We start from the raw sequence: 17,668 nt of genomic DNA, 5'->3' as shown, positions 1-17,668 counted from the left end.
CAGATAGAACAATATTTCTGTTTTCATAAAAGTAAAAAGAGGCATTTTGGCAGAATCTGAACACAACCTTTTTTTCTTTTGTTTGTAATCAGAGTGCTATATAAGATGTCTTGCTCCCTGACTCTTACCTGTAACCAGCTATCGGTTATCTGTAGTACCCTGGTTGGTCCATCGGCAAGCACCTTGCAGTTTAGGCACCCACTACCCGGTAGGTGTTTCTGGGTGTGGATTGCCTGCTCGACGGGAACGCGATCCTTGAGCTTGATGTCTGCCGGACCCAGGACGACTTCACAACCTACGGGAGAGAAATATATGGGATCATTTCTAATTGTTTGCAATAATTTTATATCAATTCGGGCGATTCACAATGCAGTGCGCCATCAAACGTTTGCCATGGAGAGTCTATTTGTTTAAGTTTAGGGTCGACAAAACATGAACAAATTGAATGAGTGTCAGTAAACTACTTGAGCTAATTTGTTATAGATTTGGGCATAGCGTTCTGCCGCCTTACAAAAAAACACCATATTGATAAAAAGAAAACAAAAGGGCAAACAGATACTCGAATCACACACTTACGAAACTATATACTGACCGGAAAAACTAACAATTTCAAATGTCCCGCGCTGCGAATTTGTCGACCATCTCCCACAATGCACTGGGAAAAATGAACTCAACATGGCAAACTCTTGGTGGCGCACTGCATTTTGAATCGCCTGAATAGCAATTAGATCATGAAATCTTTGATATTTATAAGACGAAATTTTGCATCGGGGTGATGTAAATCAAATTAGGTTTTGATCCTCCTGATTTCTAAATAGAAAGCAGGAAGTCGTGGGTTTGAGTCCCACCCGAGTGATTTTATCCAACTTTCACTCGGGAGGTAACACACTGAGTATACAGTGTTTATACGTCAGTGAAGGGCAAAACCTGGTTTGATCTTTGGTATTATGTCTTTGATAACCGTAAGCACACTTGAGGATTTACAGCTAAAACAAATACATCAGTGTAAGGCAAAACCCAGTATTGAGTTAAAACAAATCACGGCGCTATAAATGTGATAAATTCAAATGTTTCAATCATATGAAGGAGAAATTGATGCAACAAAAAATTCAAGTGTGGTTTTATCATAATGCCATACTTTCCAAGGAAAAGCATCGTAGCTGTACTCCAAGCAAGGGTGTTGAGCAAAAGTTAGATTACACTTAAGCAGAACTTGATCAAGTCATGTCACATAATTCTTAATCAACATTTTGGCCATTTTGCAAACCCCGGCCTTGTTTCCAGCTTCAGCTACTGGTTCTTTCTCTATGAAAGTAAGTCACAGTATTTGGGATCCTGCATTTCTGTTCGGTTAAGATCAGTTCATGCCAAAGGAACATTAAACCCTAGATCTGGGTGGCTTTTAATTAAATATGTTCATCTAAGACTTCTTACTGATTGTAGACTCAGAAATGAATCCACAGCTGAATCTGAAGCCTTGGTTGAATAACATTTCCTAGATTCCAGATTTTGGGGGTGGTAACTCACCTTCTCGTAGCCCCATGACGCCCCCCTTGGCTTGTACCGCTAGACCGCCGAGATGACAGATCATACGCCCATCCTGATGAGAGAACAACACAAACCATTCTCAACCTTTGCAAGATACTCAATCAGACTATTCAAGTGCTTAGATTCTTAGTCTGATTTTCTCAACTGAACATTCCTACGGTCGGTTTATAAATTTAAGCTTAGCCAATGGGATGGTACGCATGTCCCTTAGCAGGGCATTTTATCATTAGTAGATTCCCAATTAGCAATTGGGTATTAGTAGATTCCCAATAAGCAATTGGGTATTAGTAGATTCCAAAATTAGTAATTGGGTATTAGTAGATTCCAAAATTAGTTGGGTATTAGTAGATTCCAAAATTAGCAATTGGGTATTAGTAGATTCCCAATTAGAAATTGGGTATTAGTAGATTCCCAATTAGTAGTTGGGTATTAGTAGATTCCAAAATTAGTAATTGGGTATTAGTAGATTCCAAAATTAGTGATTGGGTATAAGTAGATTCCCAATTAGCAATTGGGTATTAGTAGATTCCCAATTAGCAATTGGGTATTAGTAGATTCCAAAATTAGCAATTGAGTATTAGTAGATTCCAAAATTAGTGATTGGGTATTAGTAGATTCCCAATTAGTAATTGGGTATTAGTAGATTACCATTTAGTAATTGGGTATTAGTAGATTCCCAATTAGTAATTTGGTACATGCAAGGCAGAGTTGGCTCCAATTACGAGAACGTTGTCACTAATTGTTTAAGTCCATTTGGGAGCCATCAGGTATTTGCGAAGGCAAAAGTGATTCATTTATAAGCTCTCTGGTGGCCAAAAGGCAGCAACTGAGTTGTATGTGACTCCCACGAAGTTCAGACAGACACAAAAATGACTTATAGGCCCGATGAGCAGGGGTCATAATCAGCACTAATGATAGTACAACTCATATTAATACGAGTTCACACTTAAAGACAAATAATTCCTGCAATCTGAAAAAAAAATCCATCACCATGCAATTAACAAATGGCACTTTTGCTAAACTCAAGCCCGGTTCATACTTCACGCGAAAGCGAAAGCGAAGCGAAATTCGTGATGTAAACAATACATTCAAAGCGCGTCCACCATTGTTGACGACATGAATTTCGCTTCGCACATGCTTTCGCGTGAAGTATGAACCGGGCTTTAAACAAAACTGGAACATGAAGCCCATGCAAACTATTAGTGGCTTGGCTATGAAGTTCTAAATCAATTGAAACCCTACGAAAACAGGCTTAGGATTTTGGAGGATTTGGGTAGGATGGGTCGAATGCAACGTTTTCTTGACCTCTTTGAAGAACCACGTCTGCGTGCCTTTCCTCCTCTCGTCGGGCTTGCGCATGACCAGCGGCATGAAGGAGTTGGGATTGGCAGCCAGGTCGGCGATGTCCAACACCAAGGGATCGTGGGTGCTGGAGGGCGCTTTGTTGGGATCGCGCGGCGGCGTGAAGACCTGGTTCTGCAGCATGCCCGATGGCGTCATACGCCAGAGCTGGCTGCGCTTTCCAGGTTCCTGGAGATTAATCAAACAAAAACGGGAATTGAAGCAGGCCTATGTATTGAGCTCAGGCCTGGGCCCAATTTCATAGAGCTGCTTAAGCAGAAAATTTGCTTAAGCACGAAAAAACATTGCTTAGTAAAATTAGGTTACCGGCCAAAACTCCATGTGATGTACATTGCTTGTGACTGGTATTTAGCTGTTGTTTACTTAGCATAACAATCGCATGGAGTTTTGGCCGGTAACCTGATTTTATTAAGCAAGATGTTTTTGTGCTTAAGCAAATTTTGTGCATAAGCAGCTCTATGAAATTGGCCCCTGGAGTTGCCATCTAAGATGTTCAGATCCTGAGATAATTTGTCACCGGAGGATGACATGTATGAAGAAAAAAGTGGCGTCAGGTTGCAACATTTTTCCTGGAAAAGTTTACAGTGAATACGCCATTTGAAGTGACTATATCTAAAAGAAAAGTGCACGGTTTCCAGCACTTCATTTTTTGGTATTTAAAAAAAAAAAACCTGAGTTTTTTTTCCCTGACTGGAAAAATGGAAAATCCTTTTCAAGTTTCTGTGATTTCCAGAGAGGTTGGGAACCGTGAAGTTGGTTCCATGAAGAACCAGAACTTCTCTGAATGAGTTGGTCATTCCACAGTGTGTATCCTAAAGCTTCTCCAAAGTTATACTCTACACGATGCAAACCTTCAAATCTCATGTTTTCACCCCTGCTTTATTTTACCTTTCGTCGGAGGATGACAGCTTTGCCGTTGGGCATGATGTCGAAGACAAGATTGGCGGAGGTGTAATCATCTTTCCTCTTCAGCGACCCACTAGAAAATGACGGCGACGAGGAACTGAAATTAAAGAATATTGAAGCGAAAAATACTTATAATTAATTGTTTATTGTCTTCTTCCGCTAATTGTGCAATACACTTTTCTTTCTTGCGAGTGGTAAAACTTCAGGAAGGGTTTTAAAAGAAAAAGTACTTGAATAAACCTCTACACAGATGAAAAAGATCACAAAGATGCCACATCAGACTTGAACCGGTAAGCCCGTCACAAAAGGCTGTGCGGTCGAGTGGTAAGACATCTGCACAAGAAAGCAGGCGGTCGTGGGTTTGAGTCCCATCCCAGTAAGCTTGTGCATATTTTTCTTGCAAGCCCTCTGACAACACGGTACACAGTGTTTACAAAATGCGTCAGTAAAGGGCAAAAACCCAACATTGAATTGTCATCTCCGAGAGGATAATTCAATCCTATAAATGGGACTCCATGCACGACCAGTTGATGGCACTTTGTGCCCATTTTCGTTAGGCCCATTGGGACGAACACGCTGCATAAGTGCACTGTCTCCAAAAGCCTGTCTCCAAAAAAATGGTACAATCGAAAACTTTTTTTTTTTTCAATATTAAATCTCAACATAAGTAAGTCGTTTTGAGCATCACATTAAAGAAAAAAGACCAGGCTTTCCAATACTTTTTGTTTCATCTCATTTGCTTTTGTCAATCCAGAGATAACTTCAGTTTACTGCGGAACACAAAAATCGAGTTAGTTTCTTTTGCCAAGTTGCAATCTTTTGTGAGCTTCAAGACAGCATGGCACAGTACTCGAAACAACTCTACCCATGCATAAAAGTGGCACAAAATCGATTTTGGTGTATCGCACTAAATTGATTATATCTCTGAATTGACAAAAGCAAATAAGATCAAACAAACACTATTGGAAAGCCCAGTCTTTGTTCTTTAATATTATGCCAAGTAAGAATGACTTATTTTGAAATTTCATATTTAACCAATTTTTATCTGATTGTACTATTTTTTTTTAGACAGGCTGTAGTTCACAGGATTATTGGGCGAATTACGCAAGACTTATTTGATTCTTAATGTGCCCAAACCCATGGCACCTTCGCGTAAATTATAAGCAATACGTGTGAATGTACCTCCAAGTGGGCTTCCCTACCCTCCCCTTTTGAACCGTTTGGGGGAGGACAACTTATTCACGGAGTCACGTAACCCTGTAACTCACCCGCTGCATGTATGCGTCAGGCACAGATAGATGAAGTTCTCATAGTACAGTGGTACCCCATCCCCTAGAGTGTCCAGCTTGTATGTTGCTCCAGAGCCACCCTTGACTTCACAGTACAGCTCCCTTGGTAAGACCAACTCATCCCAAGTATACGGAACTGCAGAAGATGGAAAATATGAAGATTTCGACAAAAGTAATAGGAGTAACTCTCATACAATGCAAGGAAGTCTATGATGGTGTTACGAGTTTTGACATGCATCACATAATTTTAAGATGGAATTTTGCGTCGGGGTGATATAAATCAAATTATCGGTTTTGCCCTTCACCGACGTTTAAACACTGTATACTCAGTGTGTAATTGACACATATCTAGTGCAGATGTAAGACATCTGCACTAGAAAGCAGGAGGTCGTGGGTTCGAGTCCCACGCGAGTGATTTTTTCCAACTTTCACTCGGGAGGTAACACACTGAGTATACAGTGTTTAAACGTCGGTGAAGGGCAAAACCGATAATTTCATCACATAATTGTAAATTTCTAAGTCACAAACCTGAGGCCTTTGCTCTGAGGACTGTTCGGAGGTTGGTGTCAGCAACTTTAGACTGGTAATAGATGATATTAACCTAAAGAAAAAGACAACAAAATCCAGTAAAATATTTGTGTTTTATGTGCTGTTTAAGTTGAATTCTGAGTTGTGTAGATGAATTAATTAAAGGGAATATACAACATTTGCAAACATCGAAAAATAAAACTACCCAAGTTTTTACAAAATACTTTACTAGGATGTTGGTAAATGACAGTCTAAAGCATCCTGTAAAATTATGGCACCTGGTGTGAAGTCATTTTCAAGAAAATAGTATTTTTGTATACATTTCCAACGGTGGTCAGCCGACCACCATTGGAAAACCTTACTATTTTTCAACTACTGATCCAAATTATATTTTTTTAGTCCAAATTTTGTTTGCTATTGGTTACATGTTCATGAACGGGTGCAGGCAGGCTAGACTGGTTCCCTTACCTTACAATTTGCCGGCAAATTGATCTATTTCATCTTTAGTGGAGTCAGGGAACCAGACTGCTTGAACGTTTTTGTTTTTCTTGGTTTTCCCAGCATTTTCGAACACAAAACTTCAAACATGTCAGTGTAACAATATTTGATCGATTATAGTAACCCCTCAAATAGTTCCTTTCTGAAAATTACAGCAAAAGCCAATGATGTACATTCCCTTTAAGGGATAAAGATGTCTGTAGTGTTCTTATTGATTGCTTTACTTGACGAGACCTAAGATCACTACAGCAAAGATTATTTGTTAGGTTGATTGTTTGTGTCATGCCTACCTCTGACATGTTGTCTATTCTATAAGGAGGAGGAACATGGATGGCATCGCTGAAGACAACGAAGAAGGTAGCACCGACGAGACTGACAGCAACATGCATGATGTTGGATTGGTTGTTGGCGCTCCTAGAAGAGGGGCAAAAGGTAAAAACTGACAGATAAACTCTGGGGAAAACCCACAATTTATAAATAAATTTTGAATAACTTCTAGTTTTATTATTTTGCTAGTTGAACCAAAAATGGGTTCTGAAATGGGATAAAAAGGAGCTATAATTTAAATAAAAACTTTGTGTCATAGTTGACTTGGGACTTGATGGCTTGTGATAGACTTGTGATTGAGTTGTGATTAACTTGTGATGGAATTGTGATGGACTTGTGATGGACTTGTGATGACTTGTGATGGACTTGTGATGGACTTGTGATGGGCTTGTGATGGACTTGTGATGGACTTGTGATGGACTTGTGATGGACTTGTGATGACTTGTGATGGACTTGTGATGGGCTTGTGATGGACTTGTAATGGGCTTGTGACGGACTTGTAATTGACTTGTGATGGACTTGTGATGGGCTTATGATGGACTTGTGATGGGCTTGTGATTGGCTTGTGATGGGCTTGTGATTGGCTTGCGATGGACTTGTGATGGTATCATGATGGACTTGTGATGGACTTATGATGGACTTGTGATGGACTTGTGATGGGCGTATGATGGACTTGTGATGGGCTTGTGATTGGCTTGTGATGGACTTGTGATGACTTGTGATGGGCTTATGATGGACTTGTGATGGACTTGTGTTGGACTTGTGACGACTTTTGATGGCTTGTGATCCATCACAAGCCCCTCGACCATAACACTGCTTTCCACCCACCTCATGTTGATATTGAATGAGCTTGGCAGATCAATCCTCATGCCCCCAGACCACCTACATGTCTGGTCGCTAGCGATGCGTGCACACAGGAGTTTATCCAGGTCATCCCTGGGCCAATGGAAGATGACACTGGAGCCTTCTATCACTGACAGGTACTGGTTAGGATTCTTAAACCCCTGTGAAAATCAAAGGCATATAGGATCATTTGCTTTTTGTGCATTTTGTTAATTTCCAATGACAACCCCATTCAAAATCCAGCGAATAATGTTCAAAACCTAACCTGTTGAAGTTTCACCACAGATTACCCTTCTTGAGAAATCAGTGAAAAACTATGCACAACCCTTTTATCATGAAACACGAGTTCGTCTATCATGTCTATAGCACTTTTTTTTCTTCAAATATTCCAACATTCTTACCATTCCCTGCACGAAGTGACGCTGTGCAAAGGCCAAATTGCAACTGGAGCGATTCTCCAACTGAAAACGAGGCACAAAGGTCACGATCTGGGTGTCATGGTAACGACCCCGGCCAGGTCGAATGTCAATACCGATGTGGTACACCCTGCAAGGGCATGTCGGGCAAAAAATGGATAACACAAGAAAAATCGGACAGAGTCTATTTCTTTCTTTAATTTAAAATTAACAAAAACTGAATTGATTCAAATTCTGTGATAAAATCTTTCAAGAATCCAATAAGAATTTTCGTTCATTTAATTCATCCGTTTACTAATTCATTAGTTTCGTTTGGTTTATTAAAATCAAAACAGGAAACTAGCTTGAATTTTAGCTGGAGAAAAAAAATTGTGCCCAAGTCCCCAAAATAATGCTTGGTGTTTTTTTTCTCTCGTTCAAAAAGCCACTCACATATGTGGCCGGCCCCCCTGTTGCGAAACACGCAATGATCGGACTCCTGAACCGCCCTCTAGTGATATGCGCTGGCAGTACTGCGGTACGTCCTTGAGACCGATGATTCCTCGTCCTAATCGCATCGTGCACCTGGAACAGACACAAAAAATTCAAGGTTAACATCAGTTCTCTTCTCATACTTCGTATCATGTACACTGGATCAGGCCTCTTCACACTATTAATAATAATAACAGGTTCTTATATAGTGCTTTTAACTTTTAACTAAAGATCAAAGCGCTTTACATTATTATTACCCCTAATCATTTGGCCAATTAAACATTCTAAATACAATCTCAGCTCCCTGGGGAGTATGCAGCTCGATGCTGCCTGTTAGGCTCAAAGTAGCTTAAATCAACCACAATAACCATCTCTGCCCTCACAGGTACCCATTTACTCCTCAGTGGGGAGAAGCAATGAGTGACAAAGTGCCTTGCCCAAGGGCACACGCACCGTAGCCACAGGCTGGACTCGAACCCAGACCCGTGCCCCAGACCACGAGGCCACAGCACTCCACTATTGTCTCACCTACATGTGTTGTTATCAACACAATTCCACCCTTAAGAAAACCTTGTCCAATCGCACTGGGGTAGGCAATGCATACTGTTCACACTTAACCAGGTTGTACACAGGTCGGCTGTAGATTTTGGATTTTCTACCTGGGTAGAGTCTCTCTACCCTGGACGTGACCAGGGTTGGATTTTACCCATGTAGAGCACCGGACCCATGTAAAAGCCGTGTTGGATTCTAACTAGTATAAAAGGTGTTCCCAAAATCTCTGAGCTCAACCCGGGTCTAACACAGTGTTGTAGTCGAGTACTTGTTCATGAGTACGAGTACGAGTATGGAAAAGAGTACTCGAGTATGAGTACGAGTACTACAACATTGGTCTAACACCAAGATTTTGGATAGTGTGTGAAAGGCCCTTAATACTCACATTTCGGCGTACTCCGAGTCGGCATACGAAAACACCAAGGGGGCTACACTCCTAGCTTGTTCGTGGATTTCAAACTGCCCGGCTGCCTCAAAGTCTGCTCCCTCCTGCTTGAATATGAGTGGCAACCCTGACTTGTTGAGGAGCCAGTAACGTGCAGAGATCAGAATCTAGGGAAACGGATGACAAATGGTGACAAGGGTAAGAAAAACTCGTAAACCCACATACGTTTACGTTACATACCTAGTGTGGACATTCCTTTGTTTTCCTGTAGTTAAGAAAAACCTGTGAAAAAAAAATCCTTTTTGTCACACTGTGTTAACTCTTTCAACCCAAAATTTTTACTATGATTCGCTTGAGAGTTCCTCTTCATTTTGCGACGGACAAACCTAACCCAAAAATGCCTCTAAACCTGTTTTCCAGAGAGGGGAAAACCTTGTGTGGACGTGGGCAAGTCCACACAACGTATCTGAAAACTGGTTTATGTGGACGTCTTTTGTTCGGAAGTCCACACAGTGAATGTAATGTTTGTACAAAGTGTGGCAACACACTTTGTTACAATGTGGTATTAGATTGTGACGTTTCATTGGTTCAGAGCTGTGACGTCCTTCAAACCTTCATATATGATAACCTGATGGCTCTGCGGAGAACATCACCTCATGTTCCCCGGGAATGTCCCTCAGCGTTCTGAAAGACTTTAAAACATTTTTGTACCCTGCTGCTTTGTACAACACAGCTAGAACAGACCCTGCGCACAAGGTTGGTGGTGTCTACGCGAATTCAAAAGCGTGTTGAGGCAGACAGGCATCTTCTCAAAGATTAATGATTTCACTGTTCAATTAAAATGTGTAGGGGTGTCAAAACAGAAAGAAAATTACTGCCTTTGTAAAATATGAGATTTTAAATATCATATTGTGACTTCTAAAAGACTCAAAAAAAGTTTTTGAAAATAAAACTATGTAATGGTATTACAAAGCAATTGTTGTCTGTTGTAAAAATAGTCCATGGGTTTTGTACACCCTGGGAGGCAAGTGGCACCCTCAGCATGGATGACATGGGAGCTGACAACAATAAGCCATTTTCGGTATTCCAAAAGAGTCTGGTGCACAAGATTCGACTTTTTTTCAGGATACCCGCGGCAGATAAATGCACACAAGGCTATGGGGGACGTGGCAACCAAATCTGCATTCTGTGTATTTTTATTGCAATCGAGAAGAGATGGGAAATTTCGTTCGCACAAAAGTTTGGACACACACTTCGTTGTTCAAACGTTTTTTGTTTGCAAACTGTTACTTCAGAACACGACAATCTCTTCAATTTTGCTGGTACCCCGCTATGCTTTTGCACGCGTACGATGAAATATCTATCCCGAAAAAAGAATTGTCAAATCTTGACGAGCACGTGCGCAGATGGAATACCGAACTGGATTATTGTAAAATATATCACAAGGTTGGAAAAAACAATGTGAACTATAGGGTAAATAAAAAACGTGAGCCACATCAGAATGGTTAATAGTTGAATGGTCCACGGTAGGGTTGCCATCCTACCTTGAGACATCTGCCTGCACGACACTCCACCCTCGCCTTCAGAAGCAGGCGGCGTTTCTTAGCGTGACTGTCCCTCAGCATGATATAACCGTAAGCGTCCTTGGTCAGACGTTGGGGTAGGGAGAGCGGGGTGTAGCAGTTGGGGAAGTTGTCCATGGTGAAGCTGATGTCGTTGGCTTGGTTCAGATCAGTCTGCAGGGATGGAAACAAAGAAGATCAACGTATTAACCGTTTAGTCATTGTACCGCTCAAAACAACCTACCTATTACTCCCTGTAACGCCAGAAACCACCCAAGCACTCTATGGTTTGATGGATTCATCAGTGAATAAGCACAATGTAATACAATGTAATACAATGTAACACAATGTAATACAATGTAACACAATGTAATACAATGTAATACAATGTAATACAATGTAATACAATGTAGTACGGGTTAATATTTGGACAATTTAGGATAACTTATCCATTTATGTTATTGATTATTTGTAATAAAAGAGCTGTATCCTCTCAGTGTGATCCCGTTTGCTATTTCCCAGGTTTGCGGCATTGCTAATGTTGCTAGCATAGTAAATTCGGGCGTGATACCTAGCTACATAGCATGTACAAGTTTAAGGCTTCTAACTAAAGCCCCTTGAACAAAGACACTGGTAAAAATACAGGAACCGCCAATATAGGGCTGGATAGCTCAGTTGTTAGTAGGGGTGTGTATTTACCGGTAGTACGATGACCGGGTCCCCGGTTGAAAAAAATACGGGTACCTAGGTACCAGTTAAAGAAACCTGGGTACTCGTTAAAGAAACCCAACACCAAAATTCAAATCTCGGAAGTTGCTGTACAGATTATTCATAAAGGTCCACATGATAATACTACCAACTTGGTCAATACAGCAAGCTACAAGTGTGTACAGTGAGCTTTATAGCTCAGAGTGTAAACTGCAACTTTCACAAGCGTCATAAATGTGAAATATGTTTTTTGTTTTCCCAAGTACCCTCGTTTCATTTTGAAAATTCCCCACAAATGACATTCAAAACCTTTCATTTTTATTGTCTGAGAAGTTACTGAGTAATTTGTAAAGTTAGTTACGGGTACCCGATCCCATCATCCGGAACCGGTTCCTGACATCAGCAGTCGGGTACTCGGGTACCCCGTTCCAATGCACAGCCCTAGTTATCAGAGCACTGGAACGGCAATCCGGAGGTCCAAGTTCCAACCCTGCTTCAGTCAGTTTCTTTGTTCAACTTTAGAATATGTACAAATCATTCAGTCTAACGTCAAGTCACAAGCGATTCAAATGAAGAGTGACAACTTAACGGCATTCCTTTGCCATTGTTCATCCCCTGTTAATTGCAAGAAGACTTTTGATTGACCCCAAATTATCTTATGATTGGCTTGATTAATTTCTTTGAATAACTCACATCGTATATGGGTTCATCCTTCCCGGGGCGAATGTTGCCGACGGCGCCGGTCCGATGCATCTTGTATTTCAGATCAAACGGCAAGAGGTTGGTCAGCACCATTGGCGGGAGCAAGGTTACGGTGTGGCCCGGCTGCAGCTCCTGGGAGACGCTGTCTTGTTTCCGTGAGAGCTCTGAGAAGGAGGCCGAGCGTTTGGCCGCTGGTTCGTGGGGGAAGGCCTCGTGACGAACGTAGGCCCAAAACCTGTAACCAAAAGGACAAAGTTTGGGGGTAAAATGTGAAGTGCAGATGAATTATAGCCAGAAAAATCACACATTGAGCCAGTTTAACATCCAAAATGTAAGATTTGGTGATTTTCAAGTTGGAATATACAAATGGGTCATTGTATACATTTGGTGTCCACTTTCATCCTGTCCATTTTACATCTGATATCTATCATTTCATATTTCTGGATGTGAAGTAAACAACCTAACCAACAGATAAAAATTAGTCAGAAGCCACTTTTAATGACACTCAAATGACAAAGTTCAGAGGTAAAAGGGGACAGAAAAAATGTCACACTTTGGACCCTACATATATAGAATGAAACAGGTAAATGGTGCATGCAGAGTCAGAGGTAACCGACAAAAATTACAAACATACTTTTCGTTCTGATATACAAAATCTGGGTATTTTTTATGCTCCAAAAATAACAGCATACTGTATTTCCATGTTGTTTTGTACTTCATTTACAATTGAAGACTGCAGCTTCAAGCTCCCATTATACCTCCACAGATTTGTGTACATTGATCTTCTTTGTTTATCCTAATTGTAACGTTTGGCCTGTGGCCAGAGCACCAGAGTGGAAAAAAGATTCAGAGACAATTATCATTGAAAATCTTCTATTAACCCTCCTAGTCTTCAGCACTTCACAACCCTTCAAGTTTAGCAAAACCACTTTTGCCCACTTCAAATTCCTTTGAGGTTATCTTCTGTGGAGTATGGATAACACTTCCAACCCTGCACAATTCTTGTGTGTGGTGAAGCCCAGGGCAAGCAGGCAGATTCGGTCACGCTGCACAGCTCTCCACAGTGCTGTTTGGTTTTTTTTGCAGTGACTCTCTGTGTGACAGTTACTTAAACACTTCATATCCCTTCACCTGAAACTGACCTGCAGGGTTTTAAAGGGTTTTACTAATTGCTCTGAATATTGTCTTCCCACAAGTATAGGAGGGTAAAAGTACCGCAAAATTTCAAGGAAAAAAGTGACAAAACCTAAACTATTTTACCTAAATATGCCGTCTTCATCCCTACTGCCTAGCCTGCATTTCATGGGCTGGGTGTCGGTGGCCTTGGGCGTGTAGACCGACTGCCACTTGACGGGCGACTCGCAGAACCCCATACCCCAGCCGTGGGGGCGCATGTACATCAGCCAGTCGGTGTGGGAGAGGGGGACGGGGAGGGTGGCGTTGGGGGACAGGAGGGGGAGGGTGATGGGTACTGGGGGAACAACAAAATGGGTAATAGGTGTTAAGGCTACAACAAGAAAAAGGTATGTTATAGGGGCTAGATAACTTGGATAATAATGGAGAGGATAAAATGGTAAGTACAATAGGCAATTGCAGATTGTGACAAAAAAATCGCTAAGCTTTGCAACAATTTTGTTGATTCCGAAACATACCAAATGACTCTATTGCCATGGTAACACAAGTTTTACAAAGTAATGGAAAAAAGAACAACCTGAATTAAAGGGACACTAGGTCCTGGAACAGCCCAATTTGGCTACAAAACGCGCTTTGAACGAGATGATGATAATCGGAAATATCTTTTAAAAGTAGGATATAAACATCCACACAACTATCCTTTCAAAACTGGGCGTTTTTGTGTTATTCCTGTATTATGCGTGCGAGAACAAATTTCGAAGTCCACTTTTGCGACCCCATTAATTTGAGCTGTTTGGATGCGAGTTGTGATTTCATTCGTACGCGTAAAGTGTTTGCTTTTTGCGGACGTTGAAGAAACCACAATTTTTTGCATTGGTGATTGGTCACCGCGCGCTGTTCCCGAGACACACAACGTGTATAGCGTACATGAGAACGACACGAAAAACGTATTTGTACTCCGTCATGTCCGATGTAAACAAGCGGGTTTTTTCCGTCTTTTCTCAGGAACGGTAAGACATTAGGTTGGTTTCCTTTCAACCAGATGTTTGAAATAGGCTAAGTAAACAATCCAAAACATAACATTTTCGGGGATTTCAGGACCTAGTGCCCCTTTAATGTCACTCACACAAACGCATTCTTATCATTCTTATAAATGAAAGACATAATATAATTTCTCCCTACTTCACCATTACATATGTACAACACTTTACTGCGTTAAGAATCTCAATAAACTAAGTTCTCCCTACCGTCTGTGGGCGAGTCCGGGTTGATAAGCTTGACGTTCATCGGGACGTTCAGACGACTGACAACCGTCAGTGCTGATTGGACAGTCACCAGCTTGCGTGCACTGCCCTCTAGTGTCACATGGAAGAGAACTCGCGCCACTCGCTGACTGGTAAACTAAAAAACAATGAATACAAATAAGTTTGACTTTTTTTTTTTACTTTCTTGTTTTGTTTCAGTGGGGAATTAAGAAAAGGGTCTCTTTCAAAAACCTTTAAAATCGTACTGCAGTTTTATTTAATAAACCAATCACTTACAATAGATTGTCCCAAATGTAGAAACAATTGCATTTTAGGTAAAACAAAAAGTGAAGTCTGTCACGAGCCAATATGGCCCATCAGGTCGGCGTATATCTCCGGTGTCAGTAGCATGAAACGACGGAGAATATTTCTACTCCCCCTGGATGGGATGCTAGTCCATCACAGGTTACTCCCCAGCTAATGCCGGTACCCATTTATACTCCTGGGTGGAGAGAGGCAAGTGGGGTGAAGTAGCTTGCCCATGGACACAACATATGGCCAGCAGCTGGATTCAAAACCCTGACCCTCTAATCATGCATCATGAGCCACAAAAGCTACATTCCCTAATGCAGGTTAGCTGAGACATTTACTTACTATGCTAGTCATGTGCGTGTGTTCCGGCTTAGCGAGTCTGAAGAACATTCCCACTTTGTCGACGGAGACCGGGGCCATGCGTTCCCAGCCTTCCACTCTGACCAGCAGCTGGTGTACCCGCAACTCGTGAGTATTCTGAAAGAAAAACATTGACAATAAGCCATTTGCGAGTTAAATTTGAATAAATCTGGAACACTTACTGAATCCAATGCTTTGCACGTTTTAACTTGCATTGTCCTGACCAAAGAGACTTTTACTATATCAAGTGATTCGGGGCAAGCCTTATGCTAGCAACCCCATCTCCGGCATGGTCTGGTGTCTTTGTGCCATTCTCACCCACTGTAAGCAATGTATTGATGCTGAGCTTCTCTTACATAACTATGCAAGAGCTTGCCCTGAATCATGTGATATAGCAACAGTGTCTTTGGTCTGGAGAATTCAAAGTTAAAACGTGCCAATCATTCTGAGCCAGTCAGTGTACCACATGTTTTTCAAATGTAAATCCCACAGGATATGTTACTCGCAAATGGCTTATTGAAATAGATTTTTTATCAAGAAACTTTAGAACCTGCATTCAAGTCTGTGACCCAGACATTAATCTAGACCAAATACTGGTAGTGCTAAACTTTATCTTTGCAAGGCAACTAAGCTTACAAATTTGCGAATTTGTTTTTGTAAAACATTATCACTCTATCCACTTATTTCTGAAATTATTGATGGATCTTTACAAACTTGTAGCAACAAAGCCAAATTACATGAGGCTTACACAATGTTTTTAAAAATGTGTAAAGATTCAAACAAATTGCAAGAAAGTAAGTGTAATGAATTAAAAAAAAGTTAAAACACTATGTTGGTTTCTGGCAGATTTGAAACCTTTTCCGGACTAAGTCTTTTTCAGCCTTACATTGACAGGAGTCATCTCCTTAATAATTATCCAAAAAAGTTAAAACCTTCAATCTGTCTGATAAAAACTTGGCATCAAACGAGTGAAGCACTTCAATTTCCCTTTGACATTTCTTTGTTCTACTTACTCTATGTCTCTGTTTGCCTTTCTCTTCAAAGACAAACGGGACCTCCTGTCCTGGTAACACCTCCGTCCAAGAGCTAGCCCCGCCCACAGATACCAAAGGAGACGCCAGTTTCTCTGTTGGACTAGTGGCAACCCTGCAAATGAGGGATAAGAAAAATCAATGTGTTCTCAAAGTAAGAACTCTATAAATAACAATCATCCAACACTATCAACTTCCAAATCCAGCTCTATCAAAAATTTACCAAGAGTTGTCTAAAAGTTGCACCCTCATCCAAAAACAACTAACTTAGCTTTAATATCAGCACCGTATTGACGAATCCGTACATCTGATTACTGTACACTCACAAGGCCCCCTTCAATGGAGACACCATTGGGCATGCTATGGTACAAAGCAACTGCCCCGTGACGAATTATGTGAGCAATAGCTAGCACAATGCTTTCGCCATTGAAGGGGGCATCCGTGATAGAATTGACAACGTGCCCGGATTGGTTTATACTCAGTACTGTCAGAGCATTTGCGAAGAATGAAGGGCAAAAACACCAACATTACATGATATGAAGTGGTATCTACAGAGTATCACCTCAAGGTTTGAAGTGTGGGTGCGAGCTATATGGGCAAAACTTGCAGGGTTTTGAAGTGTAAAAGACTAGGAGGGTTAAGCCTACCTGTTGGGATTTGTAGTGAGAGTCGAGAACCAGAGATTGCAACCAGTCAGGTTCCGGAGGGCAAAGGGGACAAACGGAGACCTGTGGCGAGCTGGTAGACTGAAAAAATGAAAAGGAAACACAGACAACTTGAAATCATGTAGTGTCTTGTCTTGTCTTGTCTTGATAAATACTGCACCAACACCCTTTCTCAGGGGTCACACAGGCAGGGTTGGTTGTGCGCATGGATATGTTGTTTTGCTGTTTACTTGGTTAACTAGGTTTCTTCTTTCTCAAAGATGATATTGAAGTGAGTGTTGATGGCAGATTTGAAGCTTCCTTTATCCTGAATTGATGTAATCTCTTTAGGCAGTGAGTTCCAGTCCACTAATGTGCGTGAGAGAAATGATTGCTTGTAGCAGTTTTTGTTTGCATGGATTGGTATGAAATTGTTGGTGGTAGGTGAAGTTTGTCTTGTGGACTGTTGGACCGGACGCAGGATGGTTCTTGCGGGAATGGCAAGGCAACCCCCTAGTGACAGGTATGGCATAAGTTAAAAGTAAAGTCTGTCACAAGCCAATATGGCCCATCAGGCCGGCGTTTATCTCCGGTTTCAGTGGCCTGGAACGACTGAGAATATTTCTATTCCCACTGGACGAGATGCTAGTTCATCACAGGCTACTCCCCAGCTAATGCAGACACCCATTTATACTCCTGGGCGGGGAGAGGCAAGTGGGGGTGAAGTGGCTTGCCCAAGAACACACACATGGCATAGGCATACATAATCTTTGGGGGTACCAGCTAGCCCATAGGGCTGTGCTGAATCTTCTAAATAATTGAATATTTGATCAGAAATCCCCGCTC

General features: G+C 41.4%; 1 protein-coding gene across 3 annotated transcripts in view; it reads right to left on the bottom strand.

Moving 5' to 3' along the window:
• Positions 1–17,668, bottom strand: part of LOC119745753 (vacuolar protein sorting-associated protein 13D-like) — a 94,821-nt gene that overhangs the window by 15,338 nt on the left and 61,815 nt on the right. For 2 of the 3 annotated variants that reach the window (XM_038222337.1, XM_038222335.1), the window contains 18 exons: positions 16,826–16,924; positions 16,161–16,293; positions 15,130–15,264; positions 14,479–14,632; positions 13,358–13,568; positions 12,089–12,332; positions 10,670–10,861; positions 9,126–9,292; positions 8,150–8,281; positions 7,703–7,847; positions 7,287–7,462; positions 6,422–6,545; positions 5,634–5,706; positions 5,085–5,241; positions 3,799–3,913; positions 2,854–3,078; positions 1,528–1,600; positions 129–295 (listed from right to left, as the gene is read on the bottom strand). In XM_038222337.1, coding sequence (XP_038078265.1) covers positions 129–295; positions 1,528–1,600; positions 2,854–3,078; positions 3,799–3,913; positions 5,085–5,241; positions 5,634–5,706; positions 6,422–6,545; positions 7,287–7,462; positions 7,703–7,847; positions 8,150–8,281; positions 9,126–9,292; positions 10,670–10,861; positions 12,089–12,332; positions 13,358–13,568; positions 14,479–14,632; positions 15,130–15,264; positions 16,161–16,293; positions 16,826–16,924 — 2,722 coding nt within the window. Of the gene's footprint in view, positions 1–128; positions 296–1,527; positions 1,601–2,853; positions 3,079–3,798; positions 3,914–5,084; positions 5,248–5,633; positions 5,707–6,421; positions 6,546–7,286; positions 7,463–7,702; positions 7,848–8,149; positions 8,282–9,125; positions 9,293–10,669; positions 10,862–12,088; positions 12,333–13,357; positions 13,569–14,478; positions 14,633–15,129; positions 15,265–16,160; positions 16,294–16,825; positions 16,925–17,668 lie in introns of those variants that run through there. The other variant, XM_038222338.1, reaches the window with a different exon arrangement.

This window comes from Patiria miniata, unplaced genomic scaffold (assembly GCF_015706575.1).
Source record: "Patiria miniata isolate m_02_andy unplaced genomic scaffold, ASM1570657v1 HiC_scaffold_7, whole genome shotgun sequence".
Lineage (NCBI taxonomy): Eukaryota > Metazoa > Echinodermata > Asteroidea > Valvatida > Asterinidae > Patiria > Patiria miniata.
The sequence above is the reverse complement of the archived record's forward strand: the minus strand, read 5'-3'. Positions and strand labels throughout refer to the sequence as shown.